The sequence below is a fragment of the Leopardus geoffroyi genome, chromosome D1 (assembly GCF_018350155.1).
Source record: "Leopardus geoffroyi isolate Oge1 chromosome D1, O.geoffroyi_Oge1_pat1.0, whole genome shotgun sequence".
Classification (NCBI taxonomy): domain Eukaryota; kingdom Metazoa; phylum Chordata; class Mammalia; order Carnivora; family Felidae; genus Leopardus; species Leopardus geoffroyi.
Genome location: NC_059329.1, coordinates 64,806,793 through 64,823,471, shown reverse-complemented (window position 1 = coordinate 64,823,471; position 16,679 = coordinate 64,806,793). Strand labels below are relative to the sequence as shown.

Sequence of the window (16,679 nt, the reverse complement as noted above, 5' to 3'; positions counted from 1 at the left end):
AATCACAGAAAAATTATAAATTTAATGAAACTGAAAAACATTATGAAATCTAGACATATTTTTATTAATTCCTTTATGAGTTTGTTACCTTTGTCGATATATTCCATCCCATAAAAATCAAGAAATTTTCAGTTTTCCAGTGTGCTCATATGACTCACTTTATAGGAACAATAATCTAGGAAACTATTCACGGATTTTGTTTGGAATTTATCTTTTGCTTTCAACGAATTACCACTTTTGGTATGATCTGGAATTTTGTTGTTGTTTATTGTTAATGTGAGAATACTTTCAATTTCAAATGTGCATTTTATCACTTTTCTTTCACATTCTATTAGTTTTTTATTGCATTCCTTTTCTGGTTTCTGGAAATTGGTAAAAATGGGTATTCGATATACCAGAGGAATGTTTCAGCTCTGAAGGAAAAATAAGTGTTTTTGAGATAATTTGAAAATCTCAGTCTTATACACATGTTCAGAACCTTCTAAAAATCTGGTGCTTGTCTTCAGCAGAATTCCCATGTCCCTCTTTGTAAATGGTCTCCACCCTCCCACCCCTGGGTTGTTCTCACAGTAGCAGACCCTGATTCTTCTTCAGCTTCTTCCCCCTTCCCAGCCCTGCCCCCACCCCAGTTTCTCTCAGTTCCGGGGTCGCCCAGGGCCTTAGCTGAACAAACTTTTAAGTCATTTAGAGAGGACAGAGAAGGTACCTTTCAGATACAGCCAAATCCCTTGCTTTACTGACATGTTCCAAAACATCTTTCCAAATCGCAGTTAAAACGATGTAACAAGTTATCAGATATGCCTTCCCCGTGAAAGAGGGAGAACATATGAAGTATAAGCTTCGTTAGCGCATTTCTGCCTAGACAGAACTTCTCTTTTCCCTAAGTGTCCAAGAGAACTGAATCCCTTGCCTGGGATTTTGCAGATCTAACAACTGGAAAAAGTTTTCACAGAATAGCTTCTGGTTTTATACATCTGAAATGTTTCTTTTCCACCACCCCATACTTCTGATACTGAGTGCCAAAGGACACATTTATACTGGGACTCAATCTCCAACTCCGCCTTTTTATATCAGAGTGCACGTTCATACTGGGACATGATCTCCAACTGTGCGTCTTTGTATCAGAGTGCTGGGCAAACTGGCACATTGGGAAGTAGCAGTAATCCTGGAGCCATTTTTATATTGGACAGCTAGTCAACTAAACATGAAGTGAGTGCAAACCACATACGCACATCCCAACAAATCCAAACTAAATGGATACCCAAAACTCAACTTCCCCTTAGCCAGGTCCCCAAAATGCCCATGCTGCTCCAACGTCATTTGACAGAAGGCAATATGTAGACAATGGGAAGGCTGGAGTTGAGTTGGCAGTCCCAAACTGGACGTGTTAAAATACCTTAGGAAAATTTTGCGAAACCCATGGCAACACCAGCACATTGACTAGACTCTCTCTAGATACTAGAAGACACTCAGGTGCAAGTAAAGGACCTTGAAGCTAAGGCTTTCTCACATTCAGGATAAACCTGACACTGACCATGAATACAGGAGAAAGGCAATAAAATAGTCTGATTAGAAACCTTCATAAAGCTACAGTTTCAAAGGGCAGTAGACTCAGGAGACCAACTCAGAAAATCCCTGCACAAAGATGAGATCCAGCCATGTGATGGAGTCTGCCTGACTTATACATTACACACTGCTGCTTTTTCTTGGAAAAATAAAATTACCTTTCACCACATACCAAAATAAATCCCTAAGAGAAGATTTGAACACAGTTTTTTGCTCAGTCAAGCATCTGACTTCAGCCCAGGTCATGATCTCGGTTCGTAGGTTGACAGCATGGAGCCTGCTTGGGATTTTTCTCTCTCCCTCTCTCTCTCTGCCCTTCCTGACTTACCCTTTTTCTCTCTCACTCAAAATAAATAAATAAACTTGAAAAACAAATCGTCAAAAACATTTAACATGGAAGAAACCACAAAGGAAAAGTTCATGAACCTCAGTTTAAACATAAAAATTCCATATATCAAACTGTCAGAGAATAAAGTAAAATTCTGCGAGAAGCCTAAAAAATAATTTAGCACGATGAGACATAGCTTAATATCTTAATATAGAGAGAGCAGACAGAAATTTGTCAGACAGACACTAACAAAAATGGGCAAAAAAATGCAGACAGCTCAAGAAAAATGACAAACATATGCAAATGAAATTAACGATAAAAATGTAGTATTTTGTGGGTGTGACAGGCACCCTCTATAGCAGTGCCTCCTGGGATGCAAATCAGTAAAACCTGATACCAGAGGAAAAAAGACAATAAAATTCCTTCTTCTATAACCTCAGAGAGGAGTCCTATAAAGTGTCATTATCAAATATGATACTTAAAAAAGAAATATTTCATTAGGAAAAGAAAGAGATTGGGGCTGGAGACTTGCTGTAACAAAGTGTTTTTCCTACAGGGATATTGTTGGCGATATTTTATAAGGCTATACCAAAACATCTATAAATACCAGAGGACCTTAGCTTCTATCAAGTTTCTGCTTCCGAGTAATAAAGTTCTTTCTTTTCTACCGGCCAACACATGTTGTTACCACCAGCACTGGTAGTATAAATGGAGCAATCTCCTCAGGACGTCATTTTCTTTCCCTTCATCATCACTGTTCCGGTTAACAAAGCACAAAGACATTCAAACAAAGCAGCTCTGTGGGTGGAAATGCCATTTTTCCTTCAGCAGAGAAAGTTCCTGACTTCGGTTACCCCATCCCAAAATGGTTGCCCAGAATGGCAAAATGGGCCCCCTAACTATGCAGTCCTATGTTAAGAAAAAAGGGCTGAAGGGTCTTAGAAAATTTCTTCTACCCCTGCCAGTGATTTCCCTTCAAGAATCAACCCTAAAGAAATTGCCAGATTTGGAGCCAAGGTTCATCATTCAACCTTACTGCAGATTGTTTTTTCATCTCTGAAGAATCAAAGATGTTGAAGTCTACATTTAAAAATTGCTAGTACATTGGAATGCTCTTGGAACGTATAAGCTTTCTCCGGCTCACTTTTTAAGGGCTGTGAATTGGTCTCTGCCTTCTCAAACCATGTCCTTAGATTCTCCTGCCTTGGAAAGCTAGCATTTACTGAGCATTTACATTTGATTAGAAGGGTAAACACCAACACCCTGATCCTCAGAGAGCAGAAACAGAAGTCTACACACCCTCACACTTCTCTGCAAGGCACCTGGAGAAGACGTCTGAGGACGCCACCAAAGTGCGAGTGGATGTGGAAAGGCCCCGTGTGCACCTGCAAAGCCTATAGAAGCCTGAGGGTGGCAGGGTGGGGGGAGTGTGCATTGGTGGGTTCCCTTCCTTGGGGGTACAGGTCTGCCAACAACATGATGCTTTAGGGAAACGTTCTTTGCTCATCATTGGGATCTAGGCTGTATTGTTTCTGAGAATTGATATCTGAGTTGTGCACATCTTACCACCTGCACTCGGCATTGGTGTGTGGTAATCTCGGAGGGATTAAATATGAGAGTTAATGTTACTTTTCACTGGTCAGATTTAAAATGGCACAATCCAGTCTTGAGGAAGGCCCCCAGAAGCGTGATCTTGGCCAAATAACTCAGACTTTAGGAGAACATTGCTGGAGACAATACACTGTAGAAATTGTCTGCTGGGAACAGAGGATATGGGAAGGGATTTTCCGAAAACACAGGAGTAAAGATTTGCCTGGGCAGATCTGAAGGGGGGTATGCTTTCTCAGAATAGGGTGACCTAAGGAAAGGGGGTAAAGCTAGTAACTGGAGGGTATCTACTAGGGCAGTCCAGGAAAAGTGTAACTTCTTTTAATGCTTTTTCATTTGGGCACGATGGAAGAGTCATGTGAAAGTTCCCATTTTGATTCCAGTGCCCCATCCCCTCTGCAACCCCCTTTAGCTAACACCCTTCAGCAAACTGCGGTGCTTTGTCTTAGGAGGGATAATGGCAACAGGCCAACACCCTCCTGTGGAGGTCTGTGTGGGAGGGGGACTGACCCAGAGAGGGGTGGGAGACAACGCCCTTTCTCAGATTTCCTAGAAAAAGTGGACCCATGAATGGCAGACCACTGATGCTTGGGTTAGATGGGCAGTGGTGCATGTGATCCTCACAAGAACTTTAAGAAAATACTTCTTTTTACCTCTCACTTCACAAATGAGGAAAATGAGGCAGAGAGAGGTTATATAACCTGGTTGAAGGCTCACAGCTAGGAAGTGGTTGAGCACATTCCAACTCGGGTCTATAATTCCAGAATCTGTGCTCTCAATGGCTGCACCAGTGTGCAAGGCACAGAGCTGCTGAGGTCCTCAGGGAGCTCAGAGAGCCCCCACCGGCCACCTTGGTTTGTAGGGAGCCTTTTGCCTTTACCTTAGTGTACCTGTAAAACATGAGCAATGTCTACTCGTGCCAAGTGGGAAAGGTTGAGAAGTTTTGCACTAGAAACTCCTGCCTTCCACCTCTGGAGCATTCAGCACCCCCTTCCCACTCCACCCTGGAGGGAGGTTTACCTTTTCTGACCCTTGGAGTCTCTGGTCCTAGAAAGCCTTGGCCCTGCGGTTGCCCGGAGCCCACCGCGTCGAAACTCTGCCATCCCCGGAGCATCAGTGTTGAAATTTCCTGACTGAGTTCTTCGGATTCTATGTGGAGAGGAATCCATGGAGACTGTCAGGGGACGGCCTGAGAGCATGCAGCCAGTGTACCAGCCCCCTACACAGGGCCACAGCAGCTGGACCCAGGACTCTCCACAGCACTTGTCCCCAGTGCCTCCCCAGAGGTTAAGGATCATGACTTGTGACAGCTCCCCAGACCCAACCTCCATTGTAATTCTGCCTCTGGGTTTCAGGGCACACCATGTGGAGTCAAAGTGAGGAATGATGCTTGGTAGAAGGCCCCAGTTTCTGCCTCATTTCACAGACTGAGTCAACTGGGACGGCAAATCTTTCTTAGGACACAGACTGACCCCTCAGAAAAAAGAAATTGGTCTCATCCAAGTGTCTCTCCCAAAGTACATTGTAGCGTAAACTACAGAGAATGCACTCAGGGTTTGTGGGACAGACAGATGCCTGGAATGAAGGACATGTAAGGCAACTGCTACATTTAATGAGTGCTTTCATAGTTCTCCTCCTCCGGGGCCTACAAGATAACTCAAATCCTTCTAATGACCATTCTGTTTTTACTGCTGTTTCAACATCTGATTAAACAGGGGGTTATGCAGTTCTTTGCCCATTCAAGAAGAATGCTAATTCTAAGCAATGTAATTATAATCACCACCACCAACTTACTTTCCCCAGAATTTCCTGATGCCTTTGGGGCTCCGTTTACCATCTGGCGTCAGGGGAGACTGGGGGCTTGAGTCAGTGCCCGATGATGTGGATGAGAGGTCATTGGCCACAGCAGTGTCGTCCCAACCACTTTCTGTGTCTCCTGAGATGGGAAGAACAGAATAGTGTATCAATGAGAGGAAGGAACGGGTCCTCTGGAGACCTCCTCCCCAGGCCCGGGCCATCCTTCAGTGGGAGTGGGGAAGAGTCTGCCCTGCTCTGCCTTCAGGGAAGCACTTTACATCCAGATCTCAGAGACCAGCAGCAGGATCAGGCACACTCCAGGTTCTCTGAGGACTGGCGAAGTAAACGTTTCAAATTTGGGTGAGCTAATGTCTTCAAGTGCTAAAGGTTTTGGGGGTCCAAGTACTTATGGATAACTCCAACAAGGAGCTTCCTCTTTTTCCAGGGGGAGATGTGGGAATGCAGGCAGGAGGGGGACGTGGCTGAATGTTCCAGAAGGGGAGGGTGTTAGGGTAGGGAAACTAGGGCATCTCACTCTCCACCTCACCTGGAAGGGTACAGTACCTAATACGGGGGCACTGACACTCCGGCCACGATCTCCAGCCAATCAAGAAGTAGAGAAGCCACATGAAGAAGCAAGAGAGGCCAAAGTCCAGCCCAACAGAGTTATAGGGAAGCAAAGAAATAAACAAAAGAGTCATCGAGCAAGAGAGAAAAACTCAAACAGAAAGAAAAACAATCCCATGAGAAAAGAAGGGGGGAACAGGGGCTGAACTTGGCCCACAGGGTCAGTGCAGTGAACGGAGGCCTCACATGAGGGGCCAAATACTCCTGGGGCCACTTCCTGGCAGGCTGAGGTATCCATACACACACAGGGAGGGGGGGGGGGACAGTGGCAGAGGCTGATATACTGGGCCACGTGCACCTCTTCTCTTGTGTGGGTGCCAGTCTGATCACTTAGATCAGACTAGAATGGTCCAAAGCCTTTCCAAGTCCAGAGTCTCCGTATTACTAGGACACACTCATTCAAGAGCTTATTTGGAGTTCCTACAGCCAGAGGCAGAACTGGCCAAGGGCAGAAGCTGACACATGGGCTGGCTCAGGGAACAACCAGGAAGGAGAGGTCGGGTAGGGAGAGCTCTGCAGGGACCAGAACGTTCCCTCCTGGGCTCCACTGATCTGTTGTTGAGGAAAGATGGCCTACTCTGCATGAAAAGCAGCAAAGACCTCCATGGTTCCAGGCCCTAAGCACCAAAACGGTACCTGTGGATGGAAATCCTTGCCCATTGGCCACTGACTCCATTTCCCTAAGGAAACACTCTCCCTTGGAAGAGCACATAATATCATCCTAATGGTAATAGGGAGGCTGCAAGAAGAAGGCGGAGACAGGAGAGCAAAGATCAGGATGACAGAGGAGGAGGGGTGGAGTGAGGGACAGGAAGGGTGCAGAAGGGGTCTAGGAGGGAGGGAACAGAGGAATGATGGGATAAGAAGGGCCAAGAAAGGAAGATTGGAAGAGGGAAAATGGGGGTGGGGTGGAGTGCTTGAGGCTGGAAAGAAAGGGTGGAGTCCCAGCCTGGGTTTCTGGCACTCTACAGTGTTTACCAAAGGAAATAGTGTGCCCAGACAAGGAGTCATTGTCTCAGCAAGTGACGCCACCCAGAGGGACAACTTATCTCGTCCACCCAACCCCCGCTCCCACATTCTCCAACCGTGGGTGCAGGGACCTTGGGCAATAACGGAATGTGCCAAGGCCACTGCACCAGGGGCCACCAACCCCAGGGCTTGGACACTCACTCAGCCTGAGCAGGCTGCCCCCTGTGGGGTCGGGCTGTGAGGCCATGGGAGTTGACTTGGCAGCCTCTCCATTGGGCGTAGCTCCCGAAAGCTTCCCAGGTAATGTGGGGTATTTGTGCTCTGCCAGGAAAGGGCCGTCCTATTGGAAGGAGAGAAAGAGACATGTTGAGTCAGCTTATCAGGCTCAAAATCAAACCCAGTTAGGAAATCTCTGGATACAGGCACCGCTTGGCTTTCTAAGGGCCATTTTTCACTCAGGTCAACTCAGAGACCTTTCAAAGATCAGTCGGTCCCGGAAAGGGGACCAAAGTTCTGAGAAAGGGCCATGCAATGAGACAGGGACAGAGTCAAGCCCAAATCCAGGGCCGACTGCAGCTGACTCCAAATAGGAAGTGGAAGTATCTTGCAAAGGAGGCCTTTGCCGTTTGGCCTAATGCTCGGAGGCTCAACGAATTACAGCCATGAATTATCTTTTGGGTGTTTTGAATATACAAACCCAAATTCTAATAAAAGTATACCTATTATATATATTGATAATACAGATCATATATATTAATTATATCTATATATTACAGTAAGTTATCTTGAAAAATAGCAGATTAAGGCAAAGTGAGAAGGTACACACAACTCGGGAGAGAAAACAGACCAGGGGGCTCCATGCCAACAATTCCCTTAGAAACTTAGGATCGCAGTTTGCCCGAGGTTCAGCCCCGGTGCAATGGGCTTGCGCACGCACCCTGGCCATAGAAAGGGTCCCAAAGAAACAAGATAATGTGAAGGGAAAGAAGTGTACTTATTTGGTTAGGAAGGACAGAAGGCAGTCAGAGAAAGACAAGCACCATATAATTTCACTCATACGTGGAATTTAATAAAACAAATGAACAAAGTAAAAAAGAGACAAAAGAAACAGACTCTTAACTATAGCCAACAAACTGATGGTGATGAGAGGGGAGGTGGGTGGGGGGATGGGTGAAATAGGGATGGGGATTAAGAGTCCTGTCATCGTGGTGAGCACTGAGTACCATACAGAAGTGCTGAATCACTATATTGTCTGCCTGAAACTAACATAACACTGTACGTTAATTATACTAGAATTTTTTTTTTTAATTTTTTTTTTTTCAACGTTTATTTATTTCTGGGACAGAGAGAGACAGAGCATGAACGGGGGAGGGGCAGAGAGAGAGGGAGACACAGAATCGGAAACAGGCTCCAGGCTCTGAGCCATCAGCCCAGAGCCCGACGCGGGGCTCGAACTCACGGACCGCGAGATCGTGACCTGAGCTGAAGTCGGACGCTTAACCGACTGCGCCACCCAGGCGCCCCTACTAGAATTTTTTTTTTAAAAGAAAGGCATAATGCCCCCTAAGCCCACAAACCTAAGGGAAACCCAGTCGAATGCATGTCAGTAAGAACAGAAAATGAAGCAACATTACCAAGGAAATCAACTGTGGATTACTTGATCAGGCCCAGAAGAAAAGTAATACGCAAAGTTTGGATTTCACAACTGACAAGTCAGAAAAGTAATGGAGGGTTTAATGGCTGAGACATCTTTTGAAGTTTCATTCAGTTAGAAGCCAAATGTCCAATGAATTTCTGAATTCAGTGTGCTTATAAATACATCATCCTAGAAACTGTTTGAAGTCTGATTCCCTCACTGAACATGGAGTGGTAACCCCTTACAAATAAATAAACTCAGAAAGGAGACATGTGAAAAAAGTAGACTATATTTCCAAGGTATTCTTTTTGTTGTCATTTTTAAGTTTATTTATTTATTTTGAGAGAGACAGAGACAGTGCAAGTGGGAGAGGGGCAGAGAGAGAGGGAGACAGAGAGTCCCAAGCAGGCTCCACACTCAGCATGAAGCCTGAGGCGGGACTTGAATTCATGAAACTGTGAGATCATGACCTTAGCTGAAACCAAGAGTCAGGTGGATGCTTAACTGACTGAGCCACCCAGGTGCTTCTTTCCAAGGAACTGTTCAAGAACTGGCTCGTGAGGTGGAAATAACCAGAGACTTAAGAGAGGGACAGTGCATGCTTTTTACGTTCACCATGACCCACAAGGTAGAGACTGGACCTGATCATACACTGGCAAGACCAACAGTTTCCAAATGCTAGTCTGTGCACCAACTGCTCCACAGTTACCTGGGACACTAATGAAAACACCAGAGATCTCGGGTGTACCCGGTCCTGGGAATCTGCCCCTGTGGGACCGTACCCCAAGTGTCAGTATTTTTAAACTAGCGTTTGAGATTACTCTGATGCACAGTCAGACCTAGAACCACAGACTGTGGGGAAGGCAATGTTCAAAAGGTTTCGCGAACTGTGACTCCAGGTTCCCGTCACACAGGAAATATGGAGCAAGGAAGGGCTCTCAAAACCAGATTTCTGGTTGCACCATCACATATGCTCCCCGAAGACAGGGCAAAGACGACCATGGCCGCAGACGTGGGCTGCCCTGGGTGCTTGATGGGGAGCTGGGAGGAAAGGGACAGAACCTAACTCAAGGATGGGCCATGCAGACCTGTAAGAAAGACAACAAAGGAATCAAGGGTAACAGAAAGGGCTCTCAGCTCTGTTCACCCAAGAAGGAAACCTGGGAAGGAAGTGCTCGCTGCCAGAGAAGGTCAAAGTCAGGATAGGCCACAGAAGGAACAGAAGAATAAGCCTGGTTGTGGGGGTAATGGAAATCCCAGACAGTGGGCAGTGTATAACTGCTCAGCTGCCTTAAGTTAGAACAGAGAGGGTAGCACACCAGAGTGACACAACACAGACTTCACATCAGACAGGACTCAGGCAACTCTCTCTCTCTCGAGCCTCTCAGAAACTGTTTCGTTGCTTCTAAATAGGGAACAATTCCTGCCTCAGGCTGAGCACACCAGGACAGTACATAAACAAAGGTACAGAAACTATCACATTCCCCAGGGTCTGGACTGACAGCAGGAACTATAAGAGCAGTCCCCAGCTCAAGGAAGGCACCAATTAGACACCAACTAGAATATCGTGCTCAAGAGTGGACCAGGCCACAAGCTAGAGAAACTAGTGCCGACCCTAAGGAGACGGAATAGAAACTCAGAAGCCTTGTGATCTGTGCACGTGAGAGGGTGTTCAAGTCAGAGAGGGCCTGAGGGACTTTGATTCTGGAGCAGTCAGCAGCAGGGGACACTGGTTCCTTCCATGGGCTCCAGGGGGAGAGCTGGGATCAGCGAACGCACGTTCTAGGGAAGTCCAGAAGATGTATCTAATAGAGCTGGGAAAAAACACAGGATGTGTCTTCTGATGTGATGAGCTCTCAGTCACAGAAAGCAAGTGCCAGACAGCAACATTAGGGGATGTCATAGGAAGATTCTTGCACCGGTGGCTGAGAGCAACATTAGGGGATGTCATAGGAAGATTCTTGCACCGGTGGCTGAGTGCGCCTCTGTGTTTAACCATGACACATCAGCACAGAAAGGATGAGAGCTGTCACACTCCTCTGATTATATGTGGAAGTCATAACATTCCCCCTTCCTAGCAATCAGGTCTACAATGCCCTGTTAAAGATGGGTTTTTTCTGAGCCTGTAAAACGGAGGAGATAATAATAAATCCTATCCACAGTCAGTGAGGTGAAATCACATTACACAGCGGGGTGCACATAAACAGAAAATGGTAGAGGAAGCTTTGTCTTTCCTCCCGCACTCTTACCCGTTATGATTAACATACTTTACAGTTACAAAAGCTGTAACCTGCTAAATGAAAACACACCAGCAGACATGTGACCACAGATGCATGACAGGGGGCATGCAGTTAATATACCTTGGGTTCTATCACTGGGGAGAGCTGGTTCCCATCGACACACTATGCAGTGGCAAGAAGGATTTCACACATGTGGAGAAAGAGAGGCCAGTGTTAGTCGCAAACAACAACTCAGGACCAGCTGCCTGCTTATATCTGCAGGGCTCATTCCCTCCCTCCCCATCTTTATGTCAGGCAATCACCAGCCATGATGGAAACACAGGCCACTGTCCAAGTCACGGACAGATGTTCTGGACAGCTGCCAGCAATCTGACCAGGAGGAGCAAGAGGCACAGGACCACAGGAACAGAGCCACTGAATGGGCCCAGTGGCCCCTGCCAGCTCCAGCCTTCATGGGTTTCCACTGTAATTACCAGCACTGGTACACTGATTAGACCAAGGGACCGTAGGCAGCAGGGCTCCATTAAGGTGCTCCGTCAGGGAAGGACCCCCCTGGTCTCCAGTGACCTTGCTTAAGAACCAGCATAGGGGTCACCCACATGGTCAAGGGCCACCCTCATATATGGGGCCACAAAGCTCTCCTCATATCTTTCTATACTCTCAAAAAAGCTTCCTCTCCAGTCTTCTAAATTATCCCAAAACTCACTCCTGGGCTCATCAACTTTATTCCCATTACTTCCTCATTCAAAATCTCTGCAATGCTCCCAAGTGGCTCTGGGAATATAGAGTCAGGATTCAAGACCTTCCATGGTTTGATCTGACTCATGGCTCTAAACTGACATCTTCCTGCTCCCTACACCTCAACATCTCCATCAACTCCAGGAAGCATTTCCTGTCCTGCCTCTACAATGCCTTGGGCCACACTTGACTGGTTGTCTCAAAATGTTCATGCAATTCCTGTCTCCCCATCAGCTTTAGAAAAGCCTCTATAAAGTGGGATCTGTACGTCCCAGCACTGCTGGGTAAGAAGTGACTCAGGAGTCTTTACGGAGAGACTGACGGGCTGACCTTGTCCACAGGTTCACTTCTCAGGTCTTCTAGACTACACGAGAGCTTTTTCTGAGCCCTGGAAAAAACACAAAGGGAACAAAGAAACAGTTACTGGAGAAGGAGGTGCATGGTGTCCGTCATGCAGAGGACATTCCAAGTGTTTTACCATGTCAAGTGGGTTTAGGGTCAAGTTCAGAAAAAAACCACCCTCTAATCATAACCATTACATAGGAGACTGGCCCATTTCAGAGGACAGCCTGGTCAGACAACATGTTGCTGAGGGCATGAGAGCATCATTTAAATCCAAATCAAAAGGCCTTGCATTTCTGAAAAATCTAGAATACACTCAGTTCTATTACATCAATGGGAGCTAACTGTTACGTAGTCATAAAAGACAACCTGCAGGGTCAAAAGAGAGGAAAGGTGCCAGTACTGTCTTGTCTGTGAGTCTAAGATGGAATCCAGGGAGGAGGGCACTGTGCCACATTAAAGATGAGCACATTAGCCAGCCACAGCTCCAGAGCACCACCTGCTAGGATCTTCTCACCCTTTGCTCTGGCTCTGTATGCCCTGACTAGTCTGCTCAGGGGAATTTGCTTTCTCAGAGGTTATTTTGCAGCAAAGGGCACTAATTATACAGAGAAGAGGCAATGCCACTGGTGGTCACAAGGGTTACCTTGTGATGAGTCTCCTCAGCAATGATAGTTCTCTGTTTAGGCGAATAAAGCAGAATCTCTTGGTACATTGGTTTCTTGTGAGTCTGGTCAGTGTGAGTTAATCGGTGTTGACTTCCTCTTGAGTGAACTCATAAACTGACTGGCCAACTGCCGTCACTGACACTGACATTTTTCTCTAGGGCTAAAGGCTGAGGGAAACAGTGGCTCTCTAGAAAGTGGGGTCCTGAACACATACATTCTGGAGAATTAGCAGCATTCTAGAAAAGCTTCCGTCATACTTAAGGCCAATGTCTCCAGACACCTTGGCTGAAAGACAGCCTGCTCTTGACAGTAGAGCCTCTAGATCTCCATCACAGGGGGCCCAACTTGGACATGTTCTAAATTGTTGACATAGGGAACTAGAAAGAGGTTCATTTTGGAGTGAACCAGGCAGATGGCAGCCAGGTAACCCCACAGGCCAGTGCATTATAAGCTCATTGCCATGTGAAGCTTCCCCAAAGCAACTGGACCAACCTCCCTATAGGAGAAATGGCTCTCCCTGGGGAGCCTGGACTGTCACAGGGCTCTAGGGCTCCTGAGAGCAGGAAGGACTTTCAAGAGGGCCTGATAAAAATGAGACACACGTGATGGGATGCTCCCAGCCCCGAGGAGCTGCTGGAGGGCACAGATGACCTGCAGCCAGCTCTCCTTTGAGAATCCAACCCCCGGCCAGGTCTTTTCTCAGTCACAATGGCCCAGACCCTTAGCCCACGGGAAGGAAAGCCCCTCTGTGGCCAGAGGAGGTAGGCACAGTTCACGACTGCTCCACGGCTTGGGCCACATTGTGGCCGCTTCTGGGGCCTGGCATGCTTCTCTGACAGTGAAAGGGCAGGTGTGCCCAGGACATGGTGGCCGTGCTCACCACCACACATGGCCAGTTCCTGACATGCAGGAGCCCCAAGAGGGTGTGAGGGCACAGCAGCTCTGGAGAAATGATCAGGCCTCCTACCTGGTTTCCAGTGATTTCTGCGGGAGTGGAGGTGGCCCCGCGGTGGGAGAGCTACATCTTGGAGGCATCTGCACCAGAAACAGAAGTCACCGTAGAGGACGGTTACTATCTAGAGACCTTTCCCCTTCTTTGGACAATTCCCCTTGGGGAGTTGCACTTCCTCCCTTGGGCACAGCCACGGTGGCTGTATCAATACGGATGCCTTGCTCTTTCAAGATGCCAAGGAGAAAGGAGTATCAAAAACCTAGGCCAATCTGTCCCTCCTTCCCGGGCCTACGTCCACATCCCTGCAGTAGCGTCCTGACACCTGAAACCCTGGGGATCCTGCTGTTCCTGCCCTTTCTGAGCTCGGTTCTTCAGCTTTTCCTTTCATTCAAGGAGCCACCACACACCCTTTCAAAAACGTGCCTCCGTGGTGTAGGTTAGCCAGAGTCGATTTCTGTCGCTTGCAGTGAGAAGCACTGCAATTGTTATGAGCAACATCTACTGCCGGCCAGGCCCCATGGGGGTGTGGGGGAAGCGCTCCCCTCATCAGACAGGCCATTAGGATAAAGATCAGCGTGCATGTCCTTATGGTCCTGATACCTACACTGCAATATGGGGGTAGAGGGGAGGGAGGGGATACCACAGAAGAGGGTTTCAGAGGGGAGAACACCTGAGAAACAAGAATGGGCTTAGTGAGAAGACAAAAAGGGAAGAGCATTGCGGGTGGACCAAACATGAGCTAATGGCGATGTCTAAGGACAACACAGTCTGATGTCTTCAGTACTGTACTAAGTGTAAAGATGGCCTTTTCTCTAGAGCCCAGGAAGTACCTTTTTGGTCTACTATAGGGAGACCCCTGGCATTATATAGGGCTGTTAAAAGCCTGAGCTTTTTGGCCAGATAGATGTGGATCCAATTCCAGGTTCTGCCATCTACCCGCTGTGTGACCTAAAGCAGATTATTGACCCTCTCTGAGCCTCAGCTTCACCATAATAAAATAAGAATCCCAGTGGGGTGTCATGAGGAGAAACGAGGTGAGCCCTATGTACAGGGCTCATCACAGGGACCCCACTGAGGTACTGTCAATCACTGCTATTTTATTACTGTCAGCAATCTGGAATAAGCTCATTATAAGCTCATGTTGGGATGTTTGTCTGACTTAATAACTGGGTCACTCGATGACACTTTGCTCCTCCCTTAATTAAAAAAGTTGAGCTTGGGGCGCCTGGGTGGCTCAGTTGGTTAAGCAGCTGACTTCGGCTCAGGCCATGATTTCACGGTCCGTGAGTTCGAGCCCCGCGTCGGGCTCTGGGCTGACAGCTCAGAGCCTGGAGCCTGTTTCAGATTCTGTGTCTCCCTCTCTCTGACCCTCCCCCGTTCATGCTCTGTCTCTCTCTGTCTCAAAAATAAATAAACGTTAAAAAAAAAATTTTAAATAAATAAATAAAATAAAAAGAGTTGAGCTAGACCTCTGAGACCCTTTTCAGTGTGGCCATTCTAGAGTTTCACGAAACTTTTACATCCTGGGCCAAAGCCCCTTCTCCACTCGAGATCTGGATCTGTGAGTTTCTTTGCTTATTTGTATCTCGTCTAAATGCAGAGAGGTTTGTATAAGAGGACCAGACTTTAAACGAGCAAAAGGGAAAGAAATCTGTATGCTGGTTACAGAGGCTGGAGGGGAGGGCTGCAGAATAGGAACGTGTCATAGCAATAGGTGTGTTTATTCCCCTCAACGAGCAAGACACTTTCACTCGACAAATATTTGCATTCTCCTGGGCGTCAGACATTATTACGGACACTGGAGAAACAGGGAGAAATAAAATGAAACCACCTATGGTCTCTGCTTACATCCCAGAGAGGAAGGACCAAAAGAAACAAGGAACTGGATTGAAAAGAAAAGTCCTACCCTTGAAAAGTCCAGTATCCACTATGCCACCCCTTGAGTGCTCATACAAATACTAACGCTGTCTGCATGTTGCATTCAGCCTGTGCTGCAAATACGACAGACAGCCCTCCCTGCCCTGTGACCTCCTACAGGAGCCCATGTACCCAGAGACTCAAAGAAGGCTCCCAATGTGCCCCGGAAATCTGCTGGGGGAGCTTTTAGAACACAGGCCTGTGCCTGGGCCCCTCTCCACCCTCGATGCTTTCCCCCAGGCCTCGGGGGCCACTCCATCCATTTAATTTCTCACCTGTCAAGATTTCTACCTGACAGGTACCTGATTTGATCCTCCCCCAAGCTCAGCACAAGCTCCTAGGGCCTGCTGAAACCCCACATCACGGATGGAAACACAGCACCTCTGGCTTAAGTAATTCGTCAGGGCCTTTGTTTGCACTGTTCCACTTTCGGAAACTTCCCTCGAGTTCTTCTTCATTGATTGAGAGAGTTCTGTCTGCAGGCCCTAGAAGCATTAACGCAGAAGGAGGGGTCATTCCTGTGGGATTCATCTGAAACCTGTGATTACACCACAGATTTCTAACAGTGCTTCTTCATCAAGAAAAACTAAGACATATATAAAGGGACATTACAGGTGTAATTCGTAAGATTCTTCGGGGAATCTGAGAAAGGGCTGTCATGAGGGTCATCTCAAGGTCAAAGCTCATGGGAGGAACAGAGAGAAGGCAGCCCTTACTATTCCTCCCTAACCTTCTCATTCCTTGGCCATGGGTCATGATGCTCTGACTTGACCCCAAATACCAAAGGAGGAGGGAAAATAGGGCTGTGATACATGTGCAGGGCCAGCAGAAGCTCAACCAGAATGAGGTCCCTGAACACCCTCAAGGCGGCCCTCTCCTGTGAAGCAGCTGCTTTCCAGGGATCTGTGACGGGAGCCCGGGTCAATGACATGAACAGTAAGGCGGGCAGCCTGGCCCAGGCCCCACTGTGCTCACACGAACACTAATGCTGCCAGCATGGTACGTTCAGTCTGCACAGCAAATATGAAACACAGATAGTCCTCCCTGCCCTGTGACTTCCTGCAGGAACCCAGGTACCCAGAGACTCAAAGAAGGCCCCCAAAGTATCCTGGAAATCTGCTGGAGGAGCTGTCAGGAGGTGGACAAGCTCTAATCCCCAATGAGGGTATCGAACTGGTTTTTGGTCCAGGTTTGACTGCATTCACTGCCTCTAAAAGGTATCCTGGAAAAACACACAGGAGATCCCCAAGGATGGGGATTCCTAAGGGCTCACGTTAAAGGCTCTATTTTC

The 16,679-nt window shown here is 47.4% G+C and overlaps 1 protein-coding gene across 15 annotated transcripts in view; it reads right to left on the bottom strand.

The window, feature by feature from the left end:
- The window catches only part of PPFIBP2 (PPFIA binding protein 2), a 144,418-nt gene that overhangs the window by 10,429 nt on the left and 117,310 nt on the right, over positions 1-16,679 (bottom strand). For 12 of the 15 annotated variants that reach the window (XM_045484361.1, XM_045484365.1, XM_045484363.1 and 9 more), the window contains 8 exons: positions 15,770-15,873; positions 13,487-13,554; positions 11,840-11,897; positions 10,892-10,933; positions 7,097-7,235; positions 5,864-5,896; positions 5,297-5,438; positions 4,523-4,651 (listed from right to left, as the gene is read on the bottom strand). In XM_045484361.1, the coding sequence (XP_045340317.1) occupies positions 4,523-4,651; positions 5,297-5,438; positions 5,864-5,896; positions 7,097-7,235; positions 10,892-10,933; positions 11,840-11,897; positions 13,487-13,554; positions 15,770-15,873 (715 nt within the window). The remainder of the gene's footprint in view (positions 1-4,522; positions 4,652-5,296; positions 5,439-5,863; positions 5,897-7,096; positions 7,236-10,891; positions 10,934-11,839; positions 11,898-13,486; positions 13,555-15,769; positions 15,874-16,679) is intronic. The other 3 variants (XM_045484364.1, XM_045484358.1, XM_045484367.1) reach the window with 1 other exon arrangement.